This window comes from Gambusia affinis, linkage group LG22, assembly GCF_019740435.1.
Source record: "Gambusia affinis linkage group LG22, SWU_Gaff_1.0, whole genome shotgun sequence".
NCBI classification, from domain to species: Eukaryota; Metazoa; Chordata; class Actinopteri; order Cyprinodontiformes; family Poeciliidae; genus Gambusia; species Gambusia affinis.
In genome coordinates, this window is record NC_057889.1 from 19,783,255 (window position 1) to 19,807,969 (window position 24,715).

The 24,715-nt window shown below is 40.4% G+C and overlaps 2 protein-coding genes across 2 annotated transcripts; both read right to left on the reverse strand.

Moving 5' to 3' along the window:
• Positions 1–400: 400 nt before the first annotated feature.
• Positions 401–15,599, reverse strand: il17a/f3 (interleukin 17a/f3). Its single transcript, XM_044106771.1, has 6 exons — positions 15,504–15,599; positions 15,012–15,220; positions 6,663–6,985; positions 6,192–6,373; positions 4,056–4,199; positions 401–2,030 (listed from the first exon to the last, which is right to left on the reverse strand). Exons 3-6 carry the CDS (start codon positions 6,666–6,668, stop codon positions 1,904–1,906), a joined length of 459 nt encoding a protein of 152 aa, XP_043962706.1. The 5' UTR covers positions 6,669–6,985; positions 15,012–15,220; positions 15,504–15,599; the 3' UTR covers positions 401–1,903.
• Positions 15,600–16,318: 719 nt separating this feature from the next.
• Positions 16,319–24,236, reverse strand: mcm3 (minichromosome maintenance complex component 3). Its single transcript, XM_044106772.1, has 17 exons — positions 23,994–24,236; positions 23,584–23,696; positions 22,635–22,843; positions 22,003–22,133; positions 21,685–21,923; positions 21,423–21,531; positions 21,189–21,342; positions 20,494–20,625; positions 20,191–20,399; positions 19,940–20,114; positions 19,718–19,847; positions 18,985–19,135; positions 18,375–18,515; positions 18,175–18,284; positions 17,206–17,279; positions 16,891–16,993; positions 16,319–16,792 (listed from the first exon to the last, which is right to left on the reverse strand). The coding sequence occupies exons 1-17, from the start codon at positions 24,066–24,068 to the stop codon at positions 16,594–16,596; spliced, it is 2,454 nt and encodes an 817-aa protein (XP_043962707.1). The 5' UTR covers positions 24,069–24,236; the 3' UTR covers positions 16,319–16,593.
• Between the last annotated feature and the right edge of the window lie 479 nt (positions 24,237–24,715).

Below are 24,715 nucleotides of genomic sequence, written 5' to 3' on the forward strand. Positions count from 1 at the left end.
GTTTACCAGGGGAAGGGGATATTTGGTTTATAGTTTATTTTGACCATTTATTTAATGTTTCTTCTTTTTGAAAGTTAGTTTAAATTGGATATTTATTTAATTTAAAGATTTAATAATAATCTCACTAATATTTGTTAGGTTCTTGTGTGTTTAGTTACCCCCTTGTGTGTGTTAGCAGTGATCTGATCAGCCACTATTTAAGTTTCCCTCATGTCTTGTTTGTGAGGTCAGTTTGTGCTTGAGTTTCTTTTGTTACCACTTGAGTTACATTTTGTTATGTTGACCTCAGTTTTTGGGCCCAATTTGTCATTTTGAATTATTTTGGACATTTTTTGTAATAAATTAAGATTATTTTTGGAAATTATTTTACGTCTCCTTGGCTGGTCTATGCAAAACAGATCTAATACTGTGGAACACATGATTCATCTCCTGCAAAGCAAAGCTGGTAAAGATTTTTTTGACACATTAGAAAATTGCGGAACGAGCATCACATACTTCAGACACCGTATTGTGCAGATATTTGTGAGTACAAAGGAGTTTACACATTTTATTTATGTTATTTTCAAGTCATTAAAAATTTACCTAATCTCTTGCAACACTGTGCAGAGGCTTTGTCTGCACTAAAGAGGATTCCCTCACGTCAGCATGCCAATTGTTTTAACAGGCTCCAACAGCAGGGAGCTGTTATTAGGTTATTAGCTAAAATAATTCAGCTAATAATAGTTTTGACCATGTGGGGGCACTCAGACTGTGCATAGAGATGTTAAATTCTGATTGGGCATTTGTTAAAAATTGAAAAAGACAAAAAAAATTTGACAACAAAAGAAACAGTGTATCTCCCCTGACAGAGTAGTACCCTGTAAATTTTAAACCCTTTGTTCTAATGAAAACAGGAGAGCATCATAAGTGGCACAGACGAGAAAGAACTTCTGCATTTTTTGCTTCATTTCATAACGTTGACGAAATTATAGATTAATTGACGTACATGGCAGGATAAGCAACAAAGTGACAGCAGCTAGCAGTTAGGTTTTAAAAAGTATTTTTGGCTGCTTTTAGGCACCAAAAATACACTGTCAAATTTATTGAATAAAGGTGATTTGCTTACAATACAATAAATAAATGAATCAGTTCTCTCAGCCTAAAGTGTTATGTAGTAAGGACTACCTGACAAGATATTAAGCACACCAGTTATGCAGACAAGTAACAAGTCACAGTTATTAAAAATACTTTTTACATCTACAGTCAACTATGCAGTTGAAACCAGATATTTACATGCATTTTTTCCTTACTGTCTAATATTAAATCTTATATAAACTGACTTGTAATTGGAAATGTTAAAAATGAAAGAAGTTCGTGTTTTAGGGTTACTAGGATCATGCCAGAAGAATGAAAATTTCGTTTTTTTGGAGATTTTTTGTTTTACAATCTTTGAAGCCTTTGATTTACAGTCATTAAGACTGCAATGTCTTTAAATGATTTTTACAAAGCCTCCAAAAGGTTCACTTAAAACTTATGTATTTTAGGGCAACATGTTCAACACACTGCTTCCCTGTGTGACATCATGGACATGTTTAAAGAGGTTGACCAATACATCTCCAAAAAACGGCTGTGAAAATCCATCAGTCCGGTTCATCCTTCAGTACAATTTCTTTTCAAATAATTATACTTGCAAATAAAGTGTGAATCCAAAAATAAAATCATGTTCTAGTGGCATTTAGCGAATAGAAAAAAATCTATGTAGTTCAAACTGACTATAAAATAGAAGAGTTCACTCTAATTGACTAAATAGTCTTTTTTCATGCAGCATATGAAAATATCTATTGTCAACGGCACAACTTTTAAAATGCATAGACATTAACACGAATGATATGTGTAACCAGAGCTTTTGTTGGATGTCTTGTTGTTACTCTTGTGGGATCACAGTGGGTCTCACACAGGTACAGCCAACTGTGATCTCCTCAGTCCCCAACGTGAAGATGTACTCATTCTGCTTCTTCCCTTTTTTGCTGTTCTTTCTTTTCTTTAGGGTCCTGAAGGGGGATATAAAACAATGCTGGTTAGTTTGATCATTCTGAACATGGGCTGAATGGTGGTGAGGACCAGCACTCTTAAAATTGGCAAGAAGGTCCCGGGTTCAAATCTCACCTCTTGTGTTCTGCTGATGTGGAATATTGCATGCTCTCCATCTGCATTTGGCTTCCTCTAGATCAATGTTTCCCAAACTTTTTCAGGCTGTAGACCACTTAACCCACTTAACAAAAGCTCACCCACCCAACCTTAAATTGCCTCGCAATAACACATCTTAATACATACAACCTGAAATGAAAATATTAGTCTCTTAACTAATTTATTGTTGTTGATACTAATGAGAATGGTAGCAATATTTTGCAAATGTGATTGGTCACGACAAAAAGAGGTCACATTTAAAAAAAATAAGTCTGTAGCATTTTTGAGTTATTTACAGATTCTGAAACTGTAGATTTTAAAATTTCCAATTATGTCAAACACATGGAAATTAAAAAGAATGTCTTGTGTGCATTAATAACATTTTAGGGTTATTTGTAATCATAATAAGAGACAAATGAGTTCAGTTTCTTTGTCTCAATATTGGTAGGAATACAAACTTGTGTGTATGGATTTCCTCTTATTGTTTCATAAGGTCAGGCTGTTATATTTAAGGTTATGAAGTGTGTAAACAAAGTTTCAAGTGGGATCTCTGTTGAAGGGCTTATTGAAGATTTTTTGACATATTCAGTCTGTCTCTACAAGTGGAAAATGGTGTTCCTGTAGTTCACAACTGTGAAAATTTTGGAAAAATTGTCCTGATAGTTCACTATTACCAGTATAAGTGTGTGTGTGTGTGTGTGGGTGCGTGTGCGTGTGTGTGTGTGTGTGTGTGTGTGTGTGTGTGTGTGTGTAGGTTTCTTTTCTGTGCGTCTCTATAGGCGCTATTCCACTCGCAAGTTTGCAGTTTTATGTCCTGTTCAGTTCTACCCCAGCTTTTCCATTATATGCTGTGTTCTTCACTATTGTGGGCAGAAGGTGAGCATGCAGAAGCTGCATTCATCTCCCTGCTGATGTTTGCAGCGACACTCAGCAATGGAGAACATTAATGTTATGGTTCTTATGGACTCAAATAAACCCAGATATTTCATTTTGTCATTTAGAAATTCATTGCTGGCTCAAGCATAATGATAAATTATCAGATCAGCTGATTATTTCCCCATACAGATACATTTTACATTCTGGCACTTTATTTTTTTTAAATGTGCAACATTGTGGATTTCTGAATTTAGGCAATGCAGTCAAAGGTGTAAACCAATAGCCATGCCTGAACTTTTTTTTTAATCCAAAGGAAATATAAATTCACATCTCAAGCTAATATTATGTAGCTTCAGTGGTTCACACTGCAGTTCTGTCAGAACGCTGACCACATCTTCACAGTTTCTCTGAAAAATATTTAGATTGAAATAGATATTTAAAAAAAACCCACCAACTTTGTTTCTGTAATGAGATTACCCATAATGCAAACTCTTCAATGAATTTTAGATTCTTATCACGCAATGCGACTAAATAGGTCTGTTTCTCATCAAACTTTCACCCAGAGGCAACAAAGCCTGCAAAAATGCAGCGGCTTCACAGCTACTCTCAACACAAAGCCCAGTCTGGGATTATATGCATAAAAGCATTTCCCTGAGGTATAGATGGATTTACATCCCCCAAAAAACAAATTCACATTCAAAGATATGCATACCAGTAGTAGTTTTGGTGCCATTTTAACAGCATGTGTCCACTGTAAGGTGGCTAGGGTGCTATTTTAAAATCATAGCATCTGATACTGTTAGCTTTTTTAAGTATTTATTCTTCACAGATGATCTCTGCTGTTTTTCCTTCCACCATGCTTCAACTGGGAATGTGTTAAATGGTGTTATTCCCCTGAATTACATTCCTAACTTTCGAACATTGCTTTTTAAGGCTGCATTGCACACAAACAGATCTGTGACCTATAAAGAAAACGGCAAAATGAAGCTTCACTTCCCACATCAGAGGCTCACCTGTACAGAACCAGGACTTGATATTTGATGGGTTTGACCTGCAGAGTTGCATCCTCTCCTCTACCCTGGAGGTTCAGACAGCCAGATGTGCTGCAGTTGGCCTGCAAGATCTTCTGGGGTAAACGGGAGGAGTTGAAAGAATATCTAGAGAGAGAAAGATTTTTAAAAAATCGATCAGTTCAAAGCAAAACATTTGACCTATTCATCAGTTTTCCTGCAGGTAGCAAGTAGTCAGCAAAATGGCGACCAGAACAGTTGGGAGAAAACACCAGAGTCATTTGTTTGTAAAACGATAATTGAATAAATTATTTTGAAAATCGTATCTTCTGTTAAATATTCATTGCCTAATCAATGTCACAATAGAATGATTTGGTTCATTTTCAGGTGTAGGATTCAAAAGTATGAAAAGACTAAAATTACTACAATAACTAAAAAAACTAAACTAAACAATATTTACATACGTAATAATAATAACTAATAAAAACTAGCAAATGCACTCTTAAAACTAATTACAACTAAGTAAATTACACAAACAAAAAGTCACAATGAAATAAAACTAAGCTATGATGAAAAACATAAAACTATTACAACCCTGTAGAGTCTCAAATATTCACAAATCTTAGCTATTTGTGGACGGCTGTAACACACTACTGGGGATCCATTTGAAGTCCATGAAAACAGGAAATTAGAAAAACTAAATTGTTTGACAATGGAAAACAGTGTCTGTTTGGAAACTACCAAGGCAGAAGTTTTAAACTGCACTTGCAGTTTATGAAAAATGTCTGTTAAGCAGCTCACTGCTGGCATCCCAAGAAAATAGCCCAAAATAATACCAGCTAAATAAGTGAATGGACACTGGCTTTGTACAGATACCATATAACTGTGGTATTGTTTTTAGTCAAGGTTAGAATTTCATACCGACCAATGGTGGCCATTTTGGCGCTTCACCAGTTTGGCCACTTTGGTTTTTATACCTGAATTATTTCAATTACGAAATGCAACAGTGTTCCACCAAAGAATCATAACAGCCAAAAAAAATAATCAGTTCGTACATGGTGAGAAGGACGATTCATAGACGTTCTGACAACTGACAGTTGAAAGTAAATTTCTAGCTTTTACTCATAGGATATGGTCAGGAAATGTGGTTTCCTTACTGATGGATGTAGAATATCATAAAATTAAATGAGACCTTTTTCATTGACTATCCTCATAGTTGGTGAAAAGACCAAATTCCAAATTGATGCTTATATGCAAAAAAAAAAAAAAAAAAGGTAGAAGAAATGGACAAGATGGCAAAGCATATGTAAAAGTCTGGCAAAGAGTTGAATTTACCAGGAGCTCATGCTAATTTACGGCTAGTTGGGCATAAAAACAACAACTACTGAATAGTTTCTCCACATGACTCAGGGAGAACGTTCCACAATATAAAAATCTGATTGAGAAACAAGCCAGGCATACTATTTAAATTCAGATGTGACAAAACCACAAAGTTGTTTCTTTTCCCAATCCTTTTTTATGTGTCAACAATGACTGTCACATAAAGGGCAGGAATTTAATTCCTCTTGACTGTGGTTGGGGTGTCTTTTTTGTTGTATAAAAAATTAAAAACACGTTCTTTTGTCACCACATAGGAAGATGTTGAATGGGACCTAAAATCAAACCTTCATTTAGTAATTTTGGAGGTTTTGGTTTTACTCGCTGCGACAACAAAAAAAAAAAAAATAGCTCATACAAATGAGACTAAAATTAGTTCCAAACTTTTAAAACTTCTTGAATTTCAGAAACGCAATGCTGAGTTCTTGAAGAAAGAAATGACATCTAAAACTACCTAGAGTCCTCCTTTTAAAAGTTGCGACTATCGGGTCATATTTACACCCTTCTCTTTCTTCAAACTTCAGAGTCTATAGAAAAATACAGCCATTGTCACTGGAAAAGAATTTGAGCCATGCAGTGGGTAGTCAGCCAGATGTGGACCCTCTTCTCAGCCAAAATGCATTCATGCTGGACTCAGCCCCAGGCGAACGGCAGCTCACTGGTTCCAGATTTCAGATGCTTTAACCCGAGTCTGAAGGATAAAGCGTGTCACCACGGGGATCTGAAAAACAACGCGGCGGCATGTGTGTGGAGTTTCCTCACATGTACGTCCACGGCGACAAAGACAAGTTGGCGATGTTTGATGCAGAGCTGCGGGAGAGGTTAGAGTTCACAGAGGAATCCAGGGCCAGTTGCAGCGTTTTGCTCCTCGGTCTGATGATCCGTTTTTTGCTGGCAACGGGAATCACCGAGACAAAACCCAGCAGCAGAAAAACTCTCGTCAGCTGAAGAAGTCAAACACGAGAAAGTCGGAATAAGGGCTTTTTTTAAGTGTTGCACATAAAATAAAAAAAACAAACATCTGTACAACTTCTGGCTACTTTTAAACTCTGATTATGGTGATTTGAGTGGATAAAAAAAACAACCCACGAACGTTTAATGTAACAAACGGCTAACCCTGAGAAAACCACTGTTGGAGAATAATTATGTTATGTCACATAACCCTTAAATTCACCCTGTGATAAAATCTCCTGGTGATTGATGAGAGATGGAGATAAGAAAACTCTGACTCACCAGCATTATGACTGAGTCCTCTCAAACGTTTCAGCTTCGACTGCGACGCTCCTGTGCTGTCTTGTGTTTGATCTCAGCCAGTGTTTTTATGCAGGCAGGCGGTGTTGGGGTGTGGACTGCCAACTTGTGCGGCGAGGCGCATTTCCGCCATGCCTTAACAGAGTTTTGAAGAGGATCAACTTTTTCTTTGTTATTCTCCTTGTTTGTTTCTTTTCGTTCACATGTGTTTTTTTGTTTCTTTTGGTCCACATCCATGCGTTTCTCTTTTCACACACGAAAAAAGTTCCCCTGCAGAAAACCTCAAAGGCAACGCCGTCATCAGTCTGTCAAAAAGTGTGAAAATGTTTCTTCACCTACAGACCTCCATTCTTTTCTTTCGAAAGTTCACTTCCTGTTTGTTGCATAAGAAACCCCCCTTTTTTTTGCAGAAAGAGGCTTTTTTTTGTAAAGCAAACAGGTTTGCAACTGATAGCCCATTTCTTTAAACGCTGCGCAACTAAAATCCCACTTTTTCCAGTTGTTGACATTCTTAAAATGATCTTGGACACACGTCATTCTGGTCCATCTCAACATAAGACTTCTTAATTAGTTTTTTTTTTTTTTAATTAGCTGACAAAATCGTTTACTAGTTTACTTTTATAGCAACCCTTACACACCGCCAACGCGGCCTACACAATGTAGGTCAAGGAAATGCTGACAGAGCTTCTTGTAATAAATCAGCATAACTCCAAAGGCAGACAAAGTGATAACATCTCTTCATCTCACACCTCACCATATGAGTAAGGACCCAAAAAACTGGAGCAAAACTTGTTTTGGACAAAAGAGAGAGAGAGAGAGAGAGACCCGTTTGTGAGTGACAGGCAGTCTGTAGTTACAGATATACAAAGTGTTCAAAGGAAATGAGGTGAATAAAGGTGTGAGTCGGGTTTGCATCTTAGCGAAGCTCCAGTTTAGCGACGCTTCATAATCGGCCACTCAATCTGCGACAACAGTGGACAGATTTTATATTCTAATCAAATACGTTTGTACTTACCTTATGTTTTATATTGCCGTTTTTTGAAGCCGTTTTTCACATTTAGTCATCTTACAACCAAGGAAAAATACATGCTTCAAAATCTTAGTGGAAGCTACAAGACCTTGGTAATTCAAATTTTGTTTGACAAAATCTTGTGTCTGTAAAGAGTAATTAAAAAAATTTGTTTTTTGCCTTCTACAGATTTTCCATCTGGCCTGTTTGGCTTTTACTGGGTCATAAAACGGCCCAGTAAAAGTTGCTTTATGGCAGCACTGTCTGAACCGCTTGGGACGCTTGTCCAGCTTGTCCAGTCCGTGAATCCCAGTCCCAGTTGCTTTTGCGTCCACTAACAGGTTTTTGCCGCAGCTTTATGACAAGAATTTAGAAAAGCAGTGAAGGAAGTGATGGACGAAGTTTGGTAACTCGTGTTTTCACTACAGTAGAAATAAAAAAAATAAATAAATCAGAAAATAGTTCAAATACAAACACAGAGGAGAAGTAGAAAACATACATAAAATGACATTTATAAAGAATAATCCAAACAGAGCATGGCAATGTTTGAAATATGGAAATCAGACCCCAGATTGTCATTTGGTGGGGAATATCAGCCTTTCTGGCTGCATCAGTTTTTATATAATATATAATTAGAGTAACAATGAAATGAAAAATATTCAACAAGCTGCAAAGATCTGCCAAGGATTGTTTGGTCATCCACTTCTCATTACTACAAAATTCTTACGAAATCAACCGTGAGGGAGCAAAAAACTCATAACTCCTTGTTTTGACCAATATTTCTCAATTCTCCTGCCAAAATGCACCGCCTCCGTTCCAAACAGTTCCCAGTGCGCTGTCCCGCCAAGCCAACCAGGGCCTGTTTTTTGGATACGTTTCAGCAAATCTATTTCCCTAAATGGAACAACAATTGAAGAGCTTTTACAAACCTTGACTTTTCCATCAGATTTAATGACTGGCTGAAAGTGATTAAATAGTCCTAAGACCTCTAAAGACGAAACAAAAAGGTGGTGATGATGAGAAGTGAGAGCGGTGCTGGTGTAAAATGCCAATTCAAGGAATGAGTAATTTGACAATAAAACGAGAGCAAGCCAAATATCTAATTGGGGTCAGAATCTATTTTTCGATGCACTGCAATGCAGACATGGATGATTAAAACACAGAGTGTCGTGGCCCTTTCTGTGCATGAAACAAGCCTTTTACTGAAACAACCAACTCCCACGCACGACAACAAACGTCAAAGTAATGGAATAACAAGCATGGAACACGGCTTCAACTTGAGATGCATGAACAGCTGTTGCCAAGGCACCTCTTGTCACCACGACTACGCATTTTCTGCTGGTAGCGTTTCGGGTGTCACTGCTCTGGCCCAAAGCCGGGGAGTGAAGGAAAGTAATACAAGCCCAAAGAGGAATGGATTTAATTTAAAATATATATATATATATATTGGAGTGGAAATGGTCAGAAGGATTTAGTTTTAGTTACAGGTGAAGTGAGAGAACATGCGAGAGGGTCAGTTGTTTGTTAGTTTGGAATTATGTTCTACTCTCTGTGCCGTTGTACTGATGTCTACAGTGAATTCTGTACCTGGTAAACGGCTTGTACTCAAGCGGTCTGTGGGTGATATGTAGCACTCAGAACCCTTTTTTCTGGCCCACTGCTTAATTTCAAATAAATAACTGGAACAATTAGACCTCGGGGTACAAATAAAGATCCACACAGGTTATTTCCGCGATAAAAGACTCACCCAACTCATGACAGGGGTCATTGATGGCAGTATGACTGTTTCAGTTAGATCAAATCGACTAAAAGGGAGTCTGCCGTTGCAATTGGAGGAAAAAAAGAAAAGTGGACGCTGCATGCGTCATTGTTCAAGAAAATATTTTTCAGTGAGATAGACGTTGTTCTGCTTTGTCGGAAATTTGTTATCGGAGTTTATTTGACTATAAAGGCAACAGTAGAAGTGAAGTTTGCCTGGTGAGTGAATTAATAGGTTGAAGCTTCGTCTAAAGGTGGAGTTTGTGAAAATATACATCGTTTCTGCGGCAGAACCATTGACTTCTGACACAAAGCGAATTTGAGAACATCAGCTCATCCAGCATAGCATCTGCAGACATGTTCACCGAACAATGTCCAAAAACACCTAAAGACAACGCAAGAGACTTCGATAAGTGTTTTCCTGCCTGTGATATGACTAATACCACACAGCTAGTTGTTTTTGTGCATGGGGCCACAACAGACATTGAGTCCGCTGGCTATGAAATAACCAAAGGAGAAGATCTGCTCCATCACGTTCCCCCGGACAAATTTGAACCGTCATTTGAGAAGCTGAGTGGCCTCGCTATCCCAAGAGGGATTGACTGATTCAATTAAAAATAAAATGAGCCGCCGTCTTTATTTATTTTTTATTTTTTATTTAGTTGCACGCCACTGTCTTGTGCATCAAAGAGAATCTGTGTGCTCATGTTTGAGGATGAGCGAGATGATGACAGCTATTGTTTCCATTGTAAAGTTTATCAAAAGCAGATGGATAAAAAGCCTTTAATTCAGGAATAATATACCCCTACATACTTATGCTGATGTCTCATGTGTGGTTTTCTTGTTTTGACCTTATGTCAGTTGGCAATATGGAGAACAATGAATATTTTTCAGTCCAACAGTTTACACAGAAAGAAAAAAACAAACATTATTCTTCGTAGGCAGACATCCTCTAAAAACTATTCCGGGGCCAAACTCCCGGAGAAACAGACTTTAGACCTGATCACGAATGTGTAAATCATCCAACATCTCTTTGTTCCTCACCAGCAATAAAAGCACAATCCAATATTTTATCTGTCTACTTTGTTATAGGAGATTTTTTTATTATTATTTCATTTATAACTGGTAAAAGCAAGAAAGTGATTAAACAAAAATGTGAGAGATTAGTTGCAGCATAAAGTGGAGAATAGCTTGATTCCTAGAATTTAGTGTTTTCCAATATTTTCGCTGTGCTACAGTTAGTCTTTTCAGTGGGTCAAAAGATGAACATTGACGCCGACTGACAGCAAAACTAAATAACAACTACTGCAACACCCTGTTGATATGTAAGACGTCTACACAGCTTAACCGTTATAAATAACAGCTTGTTTGTTTTGTATAAAGAATGTAGTGTGTGCGAACAGGAGGAGCCACTTGCTAACATTATTTAGCTGCACTGTAACTCAAACCACTCTTTTAATGTTTTGTGTATTTCTGACCTAAGAATTTAATTTGATCACCAACGAAACACTTAGCCTTATTAAACTAATTGTTTAACAGATATATGACAATGGAAGTATATCACAATGGAAGAAAGATTGTTTATGTAGCAGCTCTACTAACGCAAAACACATTTCATTGTGGCAGCGGCTAGCCCAGGGGTGAGCAATCCTGGTCCTCGAGGTCCGGTCTCCTGCAACTTTTATATGTATCTCTACTTCAACACACCTGAGTCAAATAATGAGGTCATTAGCAGGACTCTGGAGAATTTGACTGCACTTGGGAGGTGATTCAGCTGTTGGGATTCAAGTGTGTTGGACCAGGAGAGTTGCAGGATACTGGCCCTCAAGGACCAGGATTGCCCACCCCTGGGCTAGCCTTTTTGTGTTCTGGCTTAATACGCCATTTAAAATGATTTTTGTCCAAGTTCAACAAAATTTTAGCTGTGTTGTTTTTTGTTGTTGTTGGTGGTGTTTTTATTTTTAATATGACTGAATGAATACTGGCGTATACGTTTTTTTTGTTTGTTTGCTTGCTTTTAAACACCAAATCTGGTGTTTTTTTTAGAGACTCCCTCTTCCACTCCACTGTGGGCGTGTCCTGTCTTTTGCCTCTCTCACCACTGGAGAAAGGCAATGAATTATTTTAAATTGAAAACATATTTAGTTATGTGCTTTATAAATAACTGAATTGCATTGAAATTGGCTATATTATTTTCAATTATGTATGCATTTCCAGTTTCATTTAAACTACAAATGATTACAAATCATTTAGTTTTTGGACCGTGGACTTTCTTCAACACTTTCAGAGAAAGCAACCGATTCTCTACCTCTGCGTCTTCTGCCACCTAGTGGTTGGAAAGATGAATGCTTCTATGAGCACACTATATTGTGGGTATTGGATTACATGAAGAAAAATGCTTCATAATTATTTAATTTGACAAATACACTTTTGGATTTAATGATGTAACTGAAATATTATCAAAGTGAGATATATCTAGAAACATCACAAGACTGTTGAGTTACTGAAAGTCCTCAACTTTTTCCAACAAGTTCCTTCTACTCAGTAAAATACAAAAAAAAAAAATGTAATTATCTCCAAATGGATTGCTTCAGCAATAACAAAGTTTGTTCTGTGTTCTGCTTTGTCGTTTTGCACACAGCATGTTAAATTAGAAATGTACTGATGACACGCTGCGATACATCATAGAAATAAACCAGACAGTTCTCTCACTTTTCCCAACCTCCATCACGAGGTCTACTTTTCAACAACAGCATGTTCAAATCTTAGTGAAGCAAGCGATATATGGATTCCAGACGTCAGACGAATGTAAAGTTGGTCACGGACCAAACACGGGTTGTTTGCAGAAATGAAACGCCTCCAGCTAATCTTTCGAGGGCAGACATGGTTGCCCTTAACGTCCAATTCAACTATGTGGTAGAGAAATCCCAGGGAAATCAGTTCCTTCTGGTGAATTTGAGAAGTTCAGCCATAATCATCTCCAGGCCTCTTCAACTGAAATGAAATCCATCGAGCATGTCAGTCATCTCTAAGAACAGAAAAACAAAAGAAACACGTCAGTGCCTCTGACGTGTTTCAGGCACCTCACTTACAACGCCTGAGTTTCTCAGGCCAATACCAACAAACAGAGTGGGCTCACTTCTAGGCCCTGTTTGACTGTGTGGCCTCCAACTCACAAGACCACAAGAGAAAGTCAACGCTACAGTCAATGAGAGCCTTCTGAACGAACTTCAGTTCCTTAAATCTGTAATTCTTTTACGTATTTCTTAAAAGGCTCTAATATGAAGCAGATAATCTGTGAAAATATTGATCTGTTTCACCTCCTTCCAGCGTTTCTATTGCTGTCTACAAAAATGTACCACTTCAAGTCAAAAACAACAATTCAGACTTAGCAGGAGGGCCTTAGCGCTACCAATAAAGCTCATGTATACACTGCTCAGTCTGCTAATGGTAGAAAAACAACTTAGCATTTTTCTAGTTAGCACTGAGAGAAGACAGAGGAGCTCAATTTTTATTTCACAGATTATCCGTCTCATACCATTCTGTCAAGACGTAGCGACAATTTTAATAAACATGCAAAAATGGATATATTTTTTATAAAGGTTACAAATGGCAGCTTTAAGCATCAGATGGGAAAAAAATGCTTCGAGCAGCGAGAATCTGGCAAAAAAAATAATTTGAAGACTGACCTTGAACAACAGGAGGAAACAATCAAATCTCTGAAGGGTCAAGTTGCAGAACCGAGAACAGAGATTAAAAATGAGCATCATAAAACATGAAATCCAGCTTCTTCTTTTTTTTTTTTTTTACACTGATTTGTGTCAAATGTGGGTGTTGAGCTCAAGGCCTGTTTCATATTTACTAAAAGCGCAGAGATTATTTTGATTATTCATCACATCCTCAGCTTGATCAAAGTCATGGGAGCGCACTGAAAGTCTCGGCGTGCGCCTCAGACATGCTGCAGTGATTGCTGTGAAGCACTTCTACCAAAAAGTGTCAATCTGAGCAAAGTTCACCAGATAAGATTCAGAGCAGCCTACTTAATAAATCCAAATAAGAGCATAAAAAGAGATCCGCAAACGCGCAGCGTCGTTTTGCGACATGTGCAGGAGCGTACCTTGTTAAAGGATCGTCCCCCACCCCCATGCAGAGTGAGACCTGGATCTGATGGGGGTTTCAATCACTTCTTGTAAACAGAGCTTTTGAGGCAGGAAGACGTTCAACTGTGTGACGGTTGTTCCAGGAAGCAGCAGAGTTTCCCTGAACTACTGACCATCTTTTTCGATCACCAGGTCCACAAGGAAATTTGATTCACAGTGAGCAACTCGGTTTGAAATGAACGACATCTAAATGCGACAACATCAAGGAATGAGTTGAGATGACCTTTTGTTGTTCTTTATTGTTTATTTGCATGGGGACGAGCGTTACATAGAAAAAAATTTTTAAAGACCTGTAACACAGGGCTTTTAATTCATCATTTATCATTTATTGCAAGAAAAATTCCTATAACACTTTTTTATTTATCATCACAATAAATTCCAATTAATGTAAAAAAAAAAACCTAATATTTTTACCATTTTCTCCACCGTCTTTTTCCAGGAGAATCTCAGTAGATGAAAGTAAATTCAAAAATATGATTAAATGTAGTCCCTATATGCAGTTTAGTGATATAAATCACACTTTTTAAAGTATGTTCAAATACAAAAGTTTTTCAAGAGCAGCATTTTTTTTTTGTGTACCGAAAAGAGAATTAATACATAGTTGTATCAGCATTTTTATAATTGTCACAATAGCACAAAATTCAAAGTACATATCATCCCTCCAATAAAAACAGCATCACAATATAAAATATTGTGTATAACATAAATCATGAAATCACTTTGAGATAAACCACAATGACATAAGGACCATTGTTGAACCATCGTGGACCGGCTGCTAACCATGAATAGTTAACAGTTTAAATCTCCAAACCTGAGATCTGAGAGACACTACAAGGTCACTGACCACCTGGGGGCGCTAGACCGGTCAAACGTTTAGAAATTATTAATACATTTCAGAATTGAACAAAGTTGGTGAAGTTGGTCATATTAATTTTTTGTGAAAACGTGGTGATGATTAAATCTAACAAGTTTTCAGGCCGAATACAATGAAATTCTAAATTGCTTTGCTTATCCCAAAGGAAAATGAACCCACAACTCATACCATCCAGTTATCTGAATACTTGTAATCTGAAGAAGACTGATTGAAGATGGCCATCTCAAAGACCACCTGACCCAACAAACATTATGATATCGACCAAACATTAACATTAGACATACCCAAAAATACAACAGGAGTATCATCATTACAATTTCCAACAACAACAACAAAAGAGAGAGACCTTTGGATTTGTCCAAAGCAACATTAGCATTATGCTAACAAGAGCAACAACACCCATCTACAGCAGTTTTTGAACAGAAGAAGTAAACAACTTAAAAATAAAAATAAAATAAAAAAACAGAGCAGTATGATAGCTAAAATAAATAAAACACAATAAGCAGCATGCAGGAGAAGCTGTAGCTTACCGGCTAACTTGTAAAATCCTCTGCATTGTCATTCAACGGAGAATTTCATCTAAGCTGTCCTTTAACCGTCAGCTTTTTCATCACAGCAATCCAAATTTTCTGATAATTTTCTATTATGGCCATTTCCATAATAGAGTGGAATGTTTCGAGTGGAACATTTTTTTCGTTTCCAGCACAGTCTCTCTCTTTCTCTCTCCCCACGACAAGGACTGTCTCCGGTCAATTTTGGACCAGGCCAATCAGCGAACAGAAAGACAAGAAGCGAAAGATGACGTAAATGTTCTGTTTTAGTATTGTAGTCTTGCTGTTGTTTCAGCAATGTCAGTAGAGGAAATTAAACGAAGCCATCCAGTCTGTGCTGGCTAGGCTTACAAACATTGAATTAACATTGACGGCCCCCTTTTTAGCACTTCTCCCTTCGTAGTTGACGATAGTTTACATCGGAAGCTATTTCCGGTAAGCTACTTAGGGTCAAACTGGCGCATTACATACCTAAGGGTAAGATTTAAAGACTCAACACTGTCTAAGCCTCCAGGAAGCAAGAGTTTCTCAACAGCCGAGAGCCTGAACCTCTACAAAGCGTGTAGTTAGTTCAAGGGCTGTTTTTTGTTGTTGTTTTTTTTGTTTAAAAAAAAAACAGGCCTATTAAATTCAGCAATGTTGACTGGCCAAATGTTTATTTTTTCCCCTGGCAACCAGGAGCGGAATCAGTAGCTTCACATAAGACAAATGATAAAAGTCTGTTAGGGAAAATTCACTGTTGAATGAGGAATTTTAATCAGTCATGCTTGATTTTTTTTCCAACCTCCTCATCTTGGAGAGCAGCGCCCCCTAAGGACCAGCCGCCACTGACTCAGTTAATGCAAAACAGATTTACTAATCTTTTAATCCAAGATTTTCATTTGACATCTGATCTGACATTGGACATATACAATGTTTAAATTAAATAATACAATTTGCTCATTTGGTGCTAGTTTCCCTCACCATAACCTTGTGAGACCATTCATAACCATGGAAACTCTTTACATTTGTCATTTATCAACCACAGACTTCAATGTATTTTATTGGGATTCATGAGATAAACACAAAGTAAGGTAAAGGTTACAGCACCATGTAGTGCAAATGTATTATTTATTTTAAGTCAAAATGGAGATCAAAATTTGGGTTTCAAGCTGGGGCTCACTGGAAACAGAGCTGGACATTTCCGTCACGGACAGCGCCAGGCAGAAACTCAACTTATTGTGGCTGGAATAACAGACTAAGCTTGGTTCTAGTCCATCCAAGAACACAAGAACTGAGTCATAGCACACCAAAACATTTAATTTTATTTTTATATCAGTTACATTTATCAAGAAAAAAAAAAAACAACACATCAACTATTTACACATTTTTAACAAAACTGGACTCCACATCATGTCTGTTTCACTGAAAACTGAATGAGAACACAGCAGTGTCCTGTCCAATGGTGACTGGGTTGGTACACCACAAAGATACAATTAGAAAATCCTCAGGACATGAACAGAAACAACCCAGTACGTTTATGTCCATATTTAATTTGGTTTTGGGGAACACTCATCCTTCCTCAGATGAGGAAGATGATGTCGTCGGCCACCATGACCTGGTTGTCGTCCTGCATGCGGGCCAGAGCGGCACGGACCTCGGGTTCCGTGAAGCGGCTCTCCCGCTCTTTGTTGACGTCTTCCATGAGCTTCGTCATTTTCACCGACTGCGCGTGAGCCGACTGGAAAACGCCGAACAGAGACGACTTGAACTCCTTCAGCCTGGAAGGAGAGATCGGGAGAAACCGTGACTGGGTTGCACGGACACACCAATAGCGCAAACGTCACATGAAGGAGCCGTAGAAACATCAGCGGCGTACCTCTCAGCCGAGAGTTCGGCACCTTCAGCTTGTGACGTGGCCTCCATGGGCTCCTCCTCCGCCTGCTGCTGGGGTTTGGCTGGTTTTGGGGTGCCAGCCTGAACTATAAAATAAAGCTCAGCGTGAGACTTCAAACTGAAAATCTTGTGATTAGTGAATTCGGAGCACAGCAGGAAGTATTTCCTCCACATTTGATGCAGAATAAGGTTAGAGAGGAGCCAGCCTGTGAGAAAGAGCTGGCTCATACTCTGATAAAATGAGGTTTTCAGTTCAGTCATTTAGAAAGCAATGTGGGACGATGAGACAGCCGCTTACTCTCAGGGACATCCTGTTCTTCACTGAAGTCATACGGACTGTAGGGCTCGCTACTCTGAGAGCCTCGGCGCCCCCTGTATGGCACAAGGAAGAAATGTCAGTCATCTGAGCAACAAGCACCGCAACCCGTTGAACATTCTGGCATTTAGTCCAATCAAACTACTGTATTGTAAATGCCAGAGAATTGACTGAATTTTATTGTAGGGAACCAGAATAAAGGGAACTGTATTCAGATTGTTAACTACAAAAAAATATATTAAAAGCCACACCCCATTTCTCCTCTTGCCATAAAGTGTCCACAGAATCTCAATAGAAACATTAATGTTTATGGTTGCAACCTTAAAAAGTAAGAAAAATAAAAGGTATGAAAGCTTAATATGTCAAGCTTTGAGGCCCATTGAGGACCTTTTCTGTCATATTCACCAAACCTTCTGAAGATCGTTGGACCTTATGGGGGCCAAATTCTGGTTAGAATGTGGTAACCCCCACTCTTTATAGCATTAGGTTTACCGGTATGGTGCGACTCCGGTTTTGATTAAGGTTAGAAATATGCTGGTAATGGTTAGCCATAAATGTAGTTACTAAAATGAATGAAATTCGATACAACGTCAGAATATGAGTAAGTGTGTGTGTGTGTGTGTGTGTGTGTGTGTGTTTGCTTTGGCATCATCATAAACAACCAACATTGTAGGGACAGTTGTAATTGTGAGGACACTTTGCCATATTGTGTGTGTACTTGCATATACGACATATAGAGGACCACTTTCACAATATTTACTAGCAAATGGAGATTGTTTGTGGAAAATGAGATCCTTTTCCCTGTCCTCAGTTTGTTGCTGTTCTAATGAACTCTACTAGTCAGATTAACAGGTATGGTGTGAATTAAGTTTTAGCTATGGTTAAAAATAAATGGAAGTCAATGCAAAGTTCTTAGTTTGTATAAAAGTACAAGGATGTGTGTGTTGGTACCTCTTCCGAGTTCTTTGCGAGCGTTGACTGGGAGGCGCCTCTTCGTCGTCATCTTCCTCTGAGTCAGAGTCGCGCTCCTTCCTCGCGCGCTTCTTTTCCTTCTCCAGAACCTAAATGACAAAAGGGAACAGCAACAATCCAGCCGAGCTTTCCGGGAGTTCTCGGTACATTTCCGTACGAGAGCTTAACGGATGACAAACCTTCTTAAAGTAGGCGAACTGGACCAGCTCCACGGCAACCTCCGTGTCCTCCAGCTCCACCGCCTTGCTCATGCGGGCCTTTGCGTGCGCCGTGGAGAGGCGGATCAGGGTTTCTAGAGTACGGGCCGTCACAGGAGAGGTCTGTCCAGGGAAAGAGGAGGAATCAGAGTACTGGGGTGTTTTTTTTAGGGTTTTTTTTTTTTTAAGAATAACATTTACAGCAGCGTTAGGCACCATATGCTAAAAATAAAATAGATTCTCTCAAATACTAAATTTGATTTCTCTCACTTTTTCTTAAAAAGAAAATCAAAATGACAGAAAAAGAGTAGAAAAACTGGCTTTAGTTTCAATCATTCCTTCTGTTTGTTGATTTGAATTTAAACTCCAGATAAAAAAAAAAAATTGCAAAATGCGCCTTTCAGAAAAAATGATACTCTGTGTGTGGGCTGACATCTTTCTGAACTACGGAAACCCGAACTGTACATTGATGGGGAAGAAAAGAAAAAAGAAAAAAAAATACAGATTTTCCCCAAATTAAAATTTTTCAAAACTGAAAATTTAATTGGAGAACAAAATCAGTTTAGTTTGAAGGTGGAGGTGAAGCGCTCACCCGGGCGACATCGGCCGCCAGCTGCTCCTGACTCCTCAGCCTGGAGTACTCCTCTGCGATGTGATTGGCTGCTTCCTCGGTCAGCACAGGTGTGATAATCTTAGCGATATGGATGTACTTCCTCATGAACTCCTTGCTCAAAATTTTATCCCTGGAACAAAGCCACCATCTTATCGTTTGGACACCTTTTTGCACTTCAGTCACTTCCTTAAACATTACTCAAGATGTCCTTAAGAAGACTTACATTCATACAACTGAAAGAAAGGCCTTAAAATGTCTTAAAAATACGTGAATCACAGGTTTCACTTCATTTTGAAATTTCTGTGTGGTTTGTTTTGTGTTTGTGTCGACAGACATTTTCATTCTGTTCAGACGCAAGGCAGTTTATGTACATGTGCAAGCTTAATGCCAGTTGACTGGACAATGTTCGTATTTACCACCGAATCACATCTGTTGCAAACATTTTGCCACCGTTATGAAAATATTGTCACCTTCCTAAAATAATGGCGCAAGTCAATTTTTGCAAAACGAAAAAAGAAACCCACCTCTTTCTTTCCAAAAGTGGTCTAAGCATTATTAGACCTCTTAAGCATTATTTTTAGGAGGATGACGATACGCAATTTTCTTTAGTACATTTCAGTGATAATACCGGTCTTAAATTCCTGGCATAATGGCCTCAAAAAGCCTTAAATTTGAGTTTGTGAGACTTGAAGAAACCATGTTAACGCCTTACTTCTTCTTCTTCTTGCTTCCGTGTAGCAGGTTGTTGTGTTTCTCGTAAATCTGCAGCTCCTCATGCTCCTCCGTCATGGCGTCCGGGTCATCCGTAGCCAGCACGTCCACCGACCCGCCCAGCGCCATGGCTGGACGCAAGACGCAGAACAAAACAGCGTCAAAGTCAAAACATGGGGTCCCGACCGGGAGCGGCGGTCTCGCAGCCGGTGATGTTCGGTACCTGCTCCCTCCTGCTCGCGGGGGTCACGGTAACGGTGCATCCTCAGCACGTGGTCCGAGATCTCGCGGTCCTGCTCGGGGTCCATCTGGTCCAGCATAATGAAGAGCAGGTCGAAACGCGACAGCAGCGAGTCCTGCAGGCCGATGTTCTCCATGGGGGTTTTGTACTGGTCGTACTGCGGAGGAGACGGGGGCAGGAAGGTGAGCGACAGCGTTTCACCGCAGGACGCAGAGGCGCGGTTTTTAGCTCACCCTGCCGTAGACCGGGTTGGCTGCTGCCAGCACGGAGCAGCGGGCGTTGAGCCGGGCGTGAATGCCGGCCTTGGCGATAGTGACCCGGCCCTGCTCCATGACCTCATGGATGGCCGTGCGGTCCATGTCGGACATCTTGTCGAACTCGTCGATGCACACCACGCCGCGGTCGGCCAGCACCATGGCACCCGCCTCCAGGCGCCGCTCTCCTGACAAGAGGGAAAGAATCCATAGGTTGTCAGACTCAAAAGCAGAAGAACCGGTTTGTTTGGGCGGCGGGCGGGGACAGCGAGAGGAAAGTACCGGTCTCCTGATCGGTGGTGACGGCGGCGGTCAGACCCACGCCGGAGGAGCCTCGGCCGGTGGTGGGGATGGCTCTGGGCGCCGTGTGGAGGACGTAGCGCAGCAGCTGGGATTTGGCCACCGACGGGTCGCCTGAAGGAGAGCAAACGTGATGAGGAAATATTTTCAAAAAATGAACAAGATATGTATTTCAATTCAAAATTCCTAGTGTAGATTTTTTTTTTTTTTTTTAAACAAATATATCAATTTCACACTGATCAATGACATCTCAAAATAATGAGATATCACTCAGTATCTTAAATTTGAATCCCAATCCCATACATAGAAGCCCTGATATTAACTCTGATATTATCAGGGCTTCTACATCACAAAGCCCACACATATTCCTCCTAAACTTATTGATGACTTTCGGTTGAAGTTACTAGTTTAGTTCACATGAACGCACTTATTCTGCTGAATCAAAAGTCAGTAATCTGAAACACAGCGATGAGAACTTGCATTCTTGCAAACACTTAGCACCCAAACATCCGCAGTGGTTTAAGAACAGTAATAATTTTGCTAAGTTCTGGAAAACTGGGTGCTGTTCTGAGAACAGTAATAATTTTGCTAAGTTCTGGAAAACTGGGTGCTGTTCTGAGCTGGAAACTGCACAGCCTTCCTCTGAACAGACTCGTGGGGAACGCGGCTTGAGGTACCGATGAGCAGGACGTTGATGTCTCCTCGGATACGCGTGCCGTTCTCCAGAACCTTCTCCACGCCGCCCAGCAGCATGCAGAGGATGGCCTTCTTGATGTAGTCGTGGCCGTGGATGCTGGGCGCCAGCGAGTGGGCCAGCTGGTCAAACACGTTCTGAAAGAGGAAGAGCCGACTCAGCGCCTTTCGCATACGTTTCTCCCCCCATTCAACGCCCGCCGGGGTTTCAGACTGACCACAGAGCGGGTCCGGCTGAAGTTCCTGATCTTGGCCACGTCGTCGGCAGAGAACGACTGAGACACCTCTTTGCTCATCTGCTTCACGTGGCAAGCTATCATGACAGTCCTGCAGGGGGCAGCGGTGAGACAAATGCAACTTTGAATCAGATACTGATTACAGAAAGACATTTTTGCACACAACCTGCAGAGACCTGAATGAATCAATCTAATAATATAACCGCGTCAACATCCAGCCCGGTATTTCTTGCACCAGTCCCACCTGAACGTGCCGGAGGTGAATCCTCCCTTCTTCCCCGGCAGGCAGCGGTACGTTCCAATCACCTGCACCCGGTCGCCCGGTTTGACCACGTCCACCAGGTCGTTGTCCAGGATGATGTCCACGGAGCGAGGCAGCTGGCCCGCCGGCGCCTTCTCCGGCATCTCCTGCACCGTGATGGTCTGGTGGTCCTTGTAGACGGACAGGCCGAACTCCGTCTCCAGAGGGTTGTTCTCCTCATCCTGTCAGAATACATGCAATGAATATTCGGCAGGTTTTTCGCCACAACGCTTTCAGAAGGGACCTCCTTCGAGTGCGTACCTTAGTGGGGTAAATGGCGCTGGAGGGGAAGGCGTCCAGCGAGGTCATGTCTGTGTACTTCCTCTCCATCGTCTTCTTGGTGGCAGGACAGTAGTGGACGCTGCGCACCACTTTGGGACGAACCAGGGAACCTGGAATGTTCACGCAAAGAATGAAAACGCATGGAGAGCAAACAACCCAGCAGGAACGTGCACAGATGGACACTAGGTGGCGCTAGAGCAAAAGGGAAATAATTTAGCCATTTTATTCATCTTAAGAATTTAGCTAAATGCACTTTAAGGGGCAGTATTATGTAGAACGGGCTTTTGTGAGCTTTAAATGATGCTGTAATGTCATTCCGTCATCAAAGACACACCACCAGTGTTGCCCTGATTCTTTTTCGCATGCTTGGGAAATCCTTCAATCTCCCGTGACAACCACTCAGCTTTTCAAAGAGCTCAGTTGGAACTAGCACTGACCTCAAGGACACCAACACATATGGTTAAGCACCTAAAGGTATTCCATTTCAAATTCATCAAATGGTAACCGTCGGTTTAATTTGGATAATCTACTGTTTTAATGAAAGATAAGACCAAGGTATGCATTTTCTTGTGCCAGCAGTCCCCACTGGAAATCGGAACGGCGAAACTCACACTTTGTGATGATGCCCTCCACACACACCATGCTGCCCAGCAGGCGGGAGGTCAGGGTGCGTGGGGAGACGTGCTTGGAGCCGAAGCTCCCCTCCAGGCCGATGAAGAACTCCTCGTGCTGCTTGGCGTAGGTGCCGTCCACCGAGGCCACCAGGTCCTTCAGAGCCCGCTGGAACGCCAGCAGCTCCTCGAACGCGTTGCTCATCAGTCTGAGGGACAGGAAGAGAGATTAGACAACTATGTTTATACCTAGAAAAAATGTTTTTACTGTGAAAAACAAGCCAGGCACAGTCGGACAACATGGCAGCCATTTGTGAAGATACATTTCCAGGTCTTGCCAACTGGATTTAGGTCTAGACTTTGACTAGTCCATTCAAACACATTAATACACTTATCTAAACCTTTCCATTTTCTGGGTGTTTAGGGTTTTTATCCAGCTGGAAGGTAAAAGCACCAAGCTAACTCTGGCTATGTTGCTTGTTCCCTTGGAAGAGAAGCATCCCTCCAGCATGATGTTGCCAACACCATGTTTCATCAACACAAAACAGCCATATTTTAAACCGGTTAGCTCGACCAACTAAATGACTCAAGATGGCAACTGGCTGCGTTGCTCAGAGATAATCCAAATTAATCTTAAGAGTATTACATGTCAGACATTTTTTAAACAATCACTTTAAACTAAGTTGTGTATTAGTTTATGTTGGTCCAGGGAAAAGTTCAATAGTTGCGGCTAATTTTCCAAAGCAGGGTAACTACAGTGTTGTTTTCGGCCACAAGAGGCAGTAGAGAGCTACCTCCTTGAATACGCTGATCCAAAAAGTTATGTACTTTCTCTGACTGAGAGATGCTTTTACTTGGCGTTAAAGGCTCAGATTATTTCATATTTTAGTTATTAGCATTCAGAACCGGTATTGGTAAATACCGGTGCTAGTGATCCTGTGGGTCTTACTTCGCAGCCCGGGTCTCGTTGCGCCTCCTCAGGTCGTTGATGTTCACGAGGAGCCGGGCTTTATTCTCGCTGATCATATCCCGGACTTTGCTTTGGTAAATGCCCTGGTCTTGCTGCGATTTGAAGAAAAATAACAACAACACAAACACCACACCCGGAAGTTAACGTTTGATGAAGTAGTGACATCATTGTATAATGAAACTAAACTAAAATAAAATGCGCGTTAAATTTTGCATCAACTTCAATACGATTATAAGAACTGCAGTTACTTTTTAAGCTGATAAATATGTTCTTTGTTTCCTGTTTTCCAAATCGTTAGATTAAATAATCAAACCACATGCTTTTTCGTAACTGCACATGAATGTCCTTTGTTGTTAATGTTTTTTAACGGGGGAAAAAGCGTCACTCACATCGTCGTCCAGAAAATCCAGGTAGTCCCTCTGAGCTTCCCTCATCTCCTGGTCATCTCCGGTGTCGGTTGTCATTTTCGTCCGATTAGTTACTTTCTTCTAAAACGCTGCTAAATACTCGGAGCTGCTCTTCCCAGCTGCTGCTTTACCGCACGACCGACTGAAAGCTTTTCGCGCCACTGCGTCCCGCGAGCGAATAAAGCGTGAGACGCGATTGGTCCGACGCGAAACGTATCGTTTGCATACTCGGAGGGTCAACGTGAAGTTGTCCAATGGAATGCTCCGGTTGAAGCGTGACTCCGCCCTCGCGGAGAAGTGCCGCGAAAACGAGCAGGAAGAGGCGGAGCCGTTAGTGGTCGAGGAAACGACGCGATGAGTGTGCGTTTTTTCATTTTGTCCAGGAGATGGCGACAAAAAAACCAAAAACATTTTTCATCAATCACAACTCAACACTAAGACAAAACTAGCCAGAAAGTTTATATGAATTTACTGGGGAGCAAAACAGTAGAATGAGCATCATTACGTCATCGCAGCGTCCGGGGTTCGATTCTCGACACCGGGACCTTTACTACCTCTGTCCCCTTGTCTAAAAACCGCAAATAAAGGCAATTGCTGCCACAAAATTTACCTGAAAAGACTGAAAACCTGAAAAAAAAGAGAAGATTTAAAATAAAATGAACATAAAAGGATCAATTAACACAACCTCTTCCAAAAGCACTTAG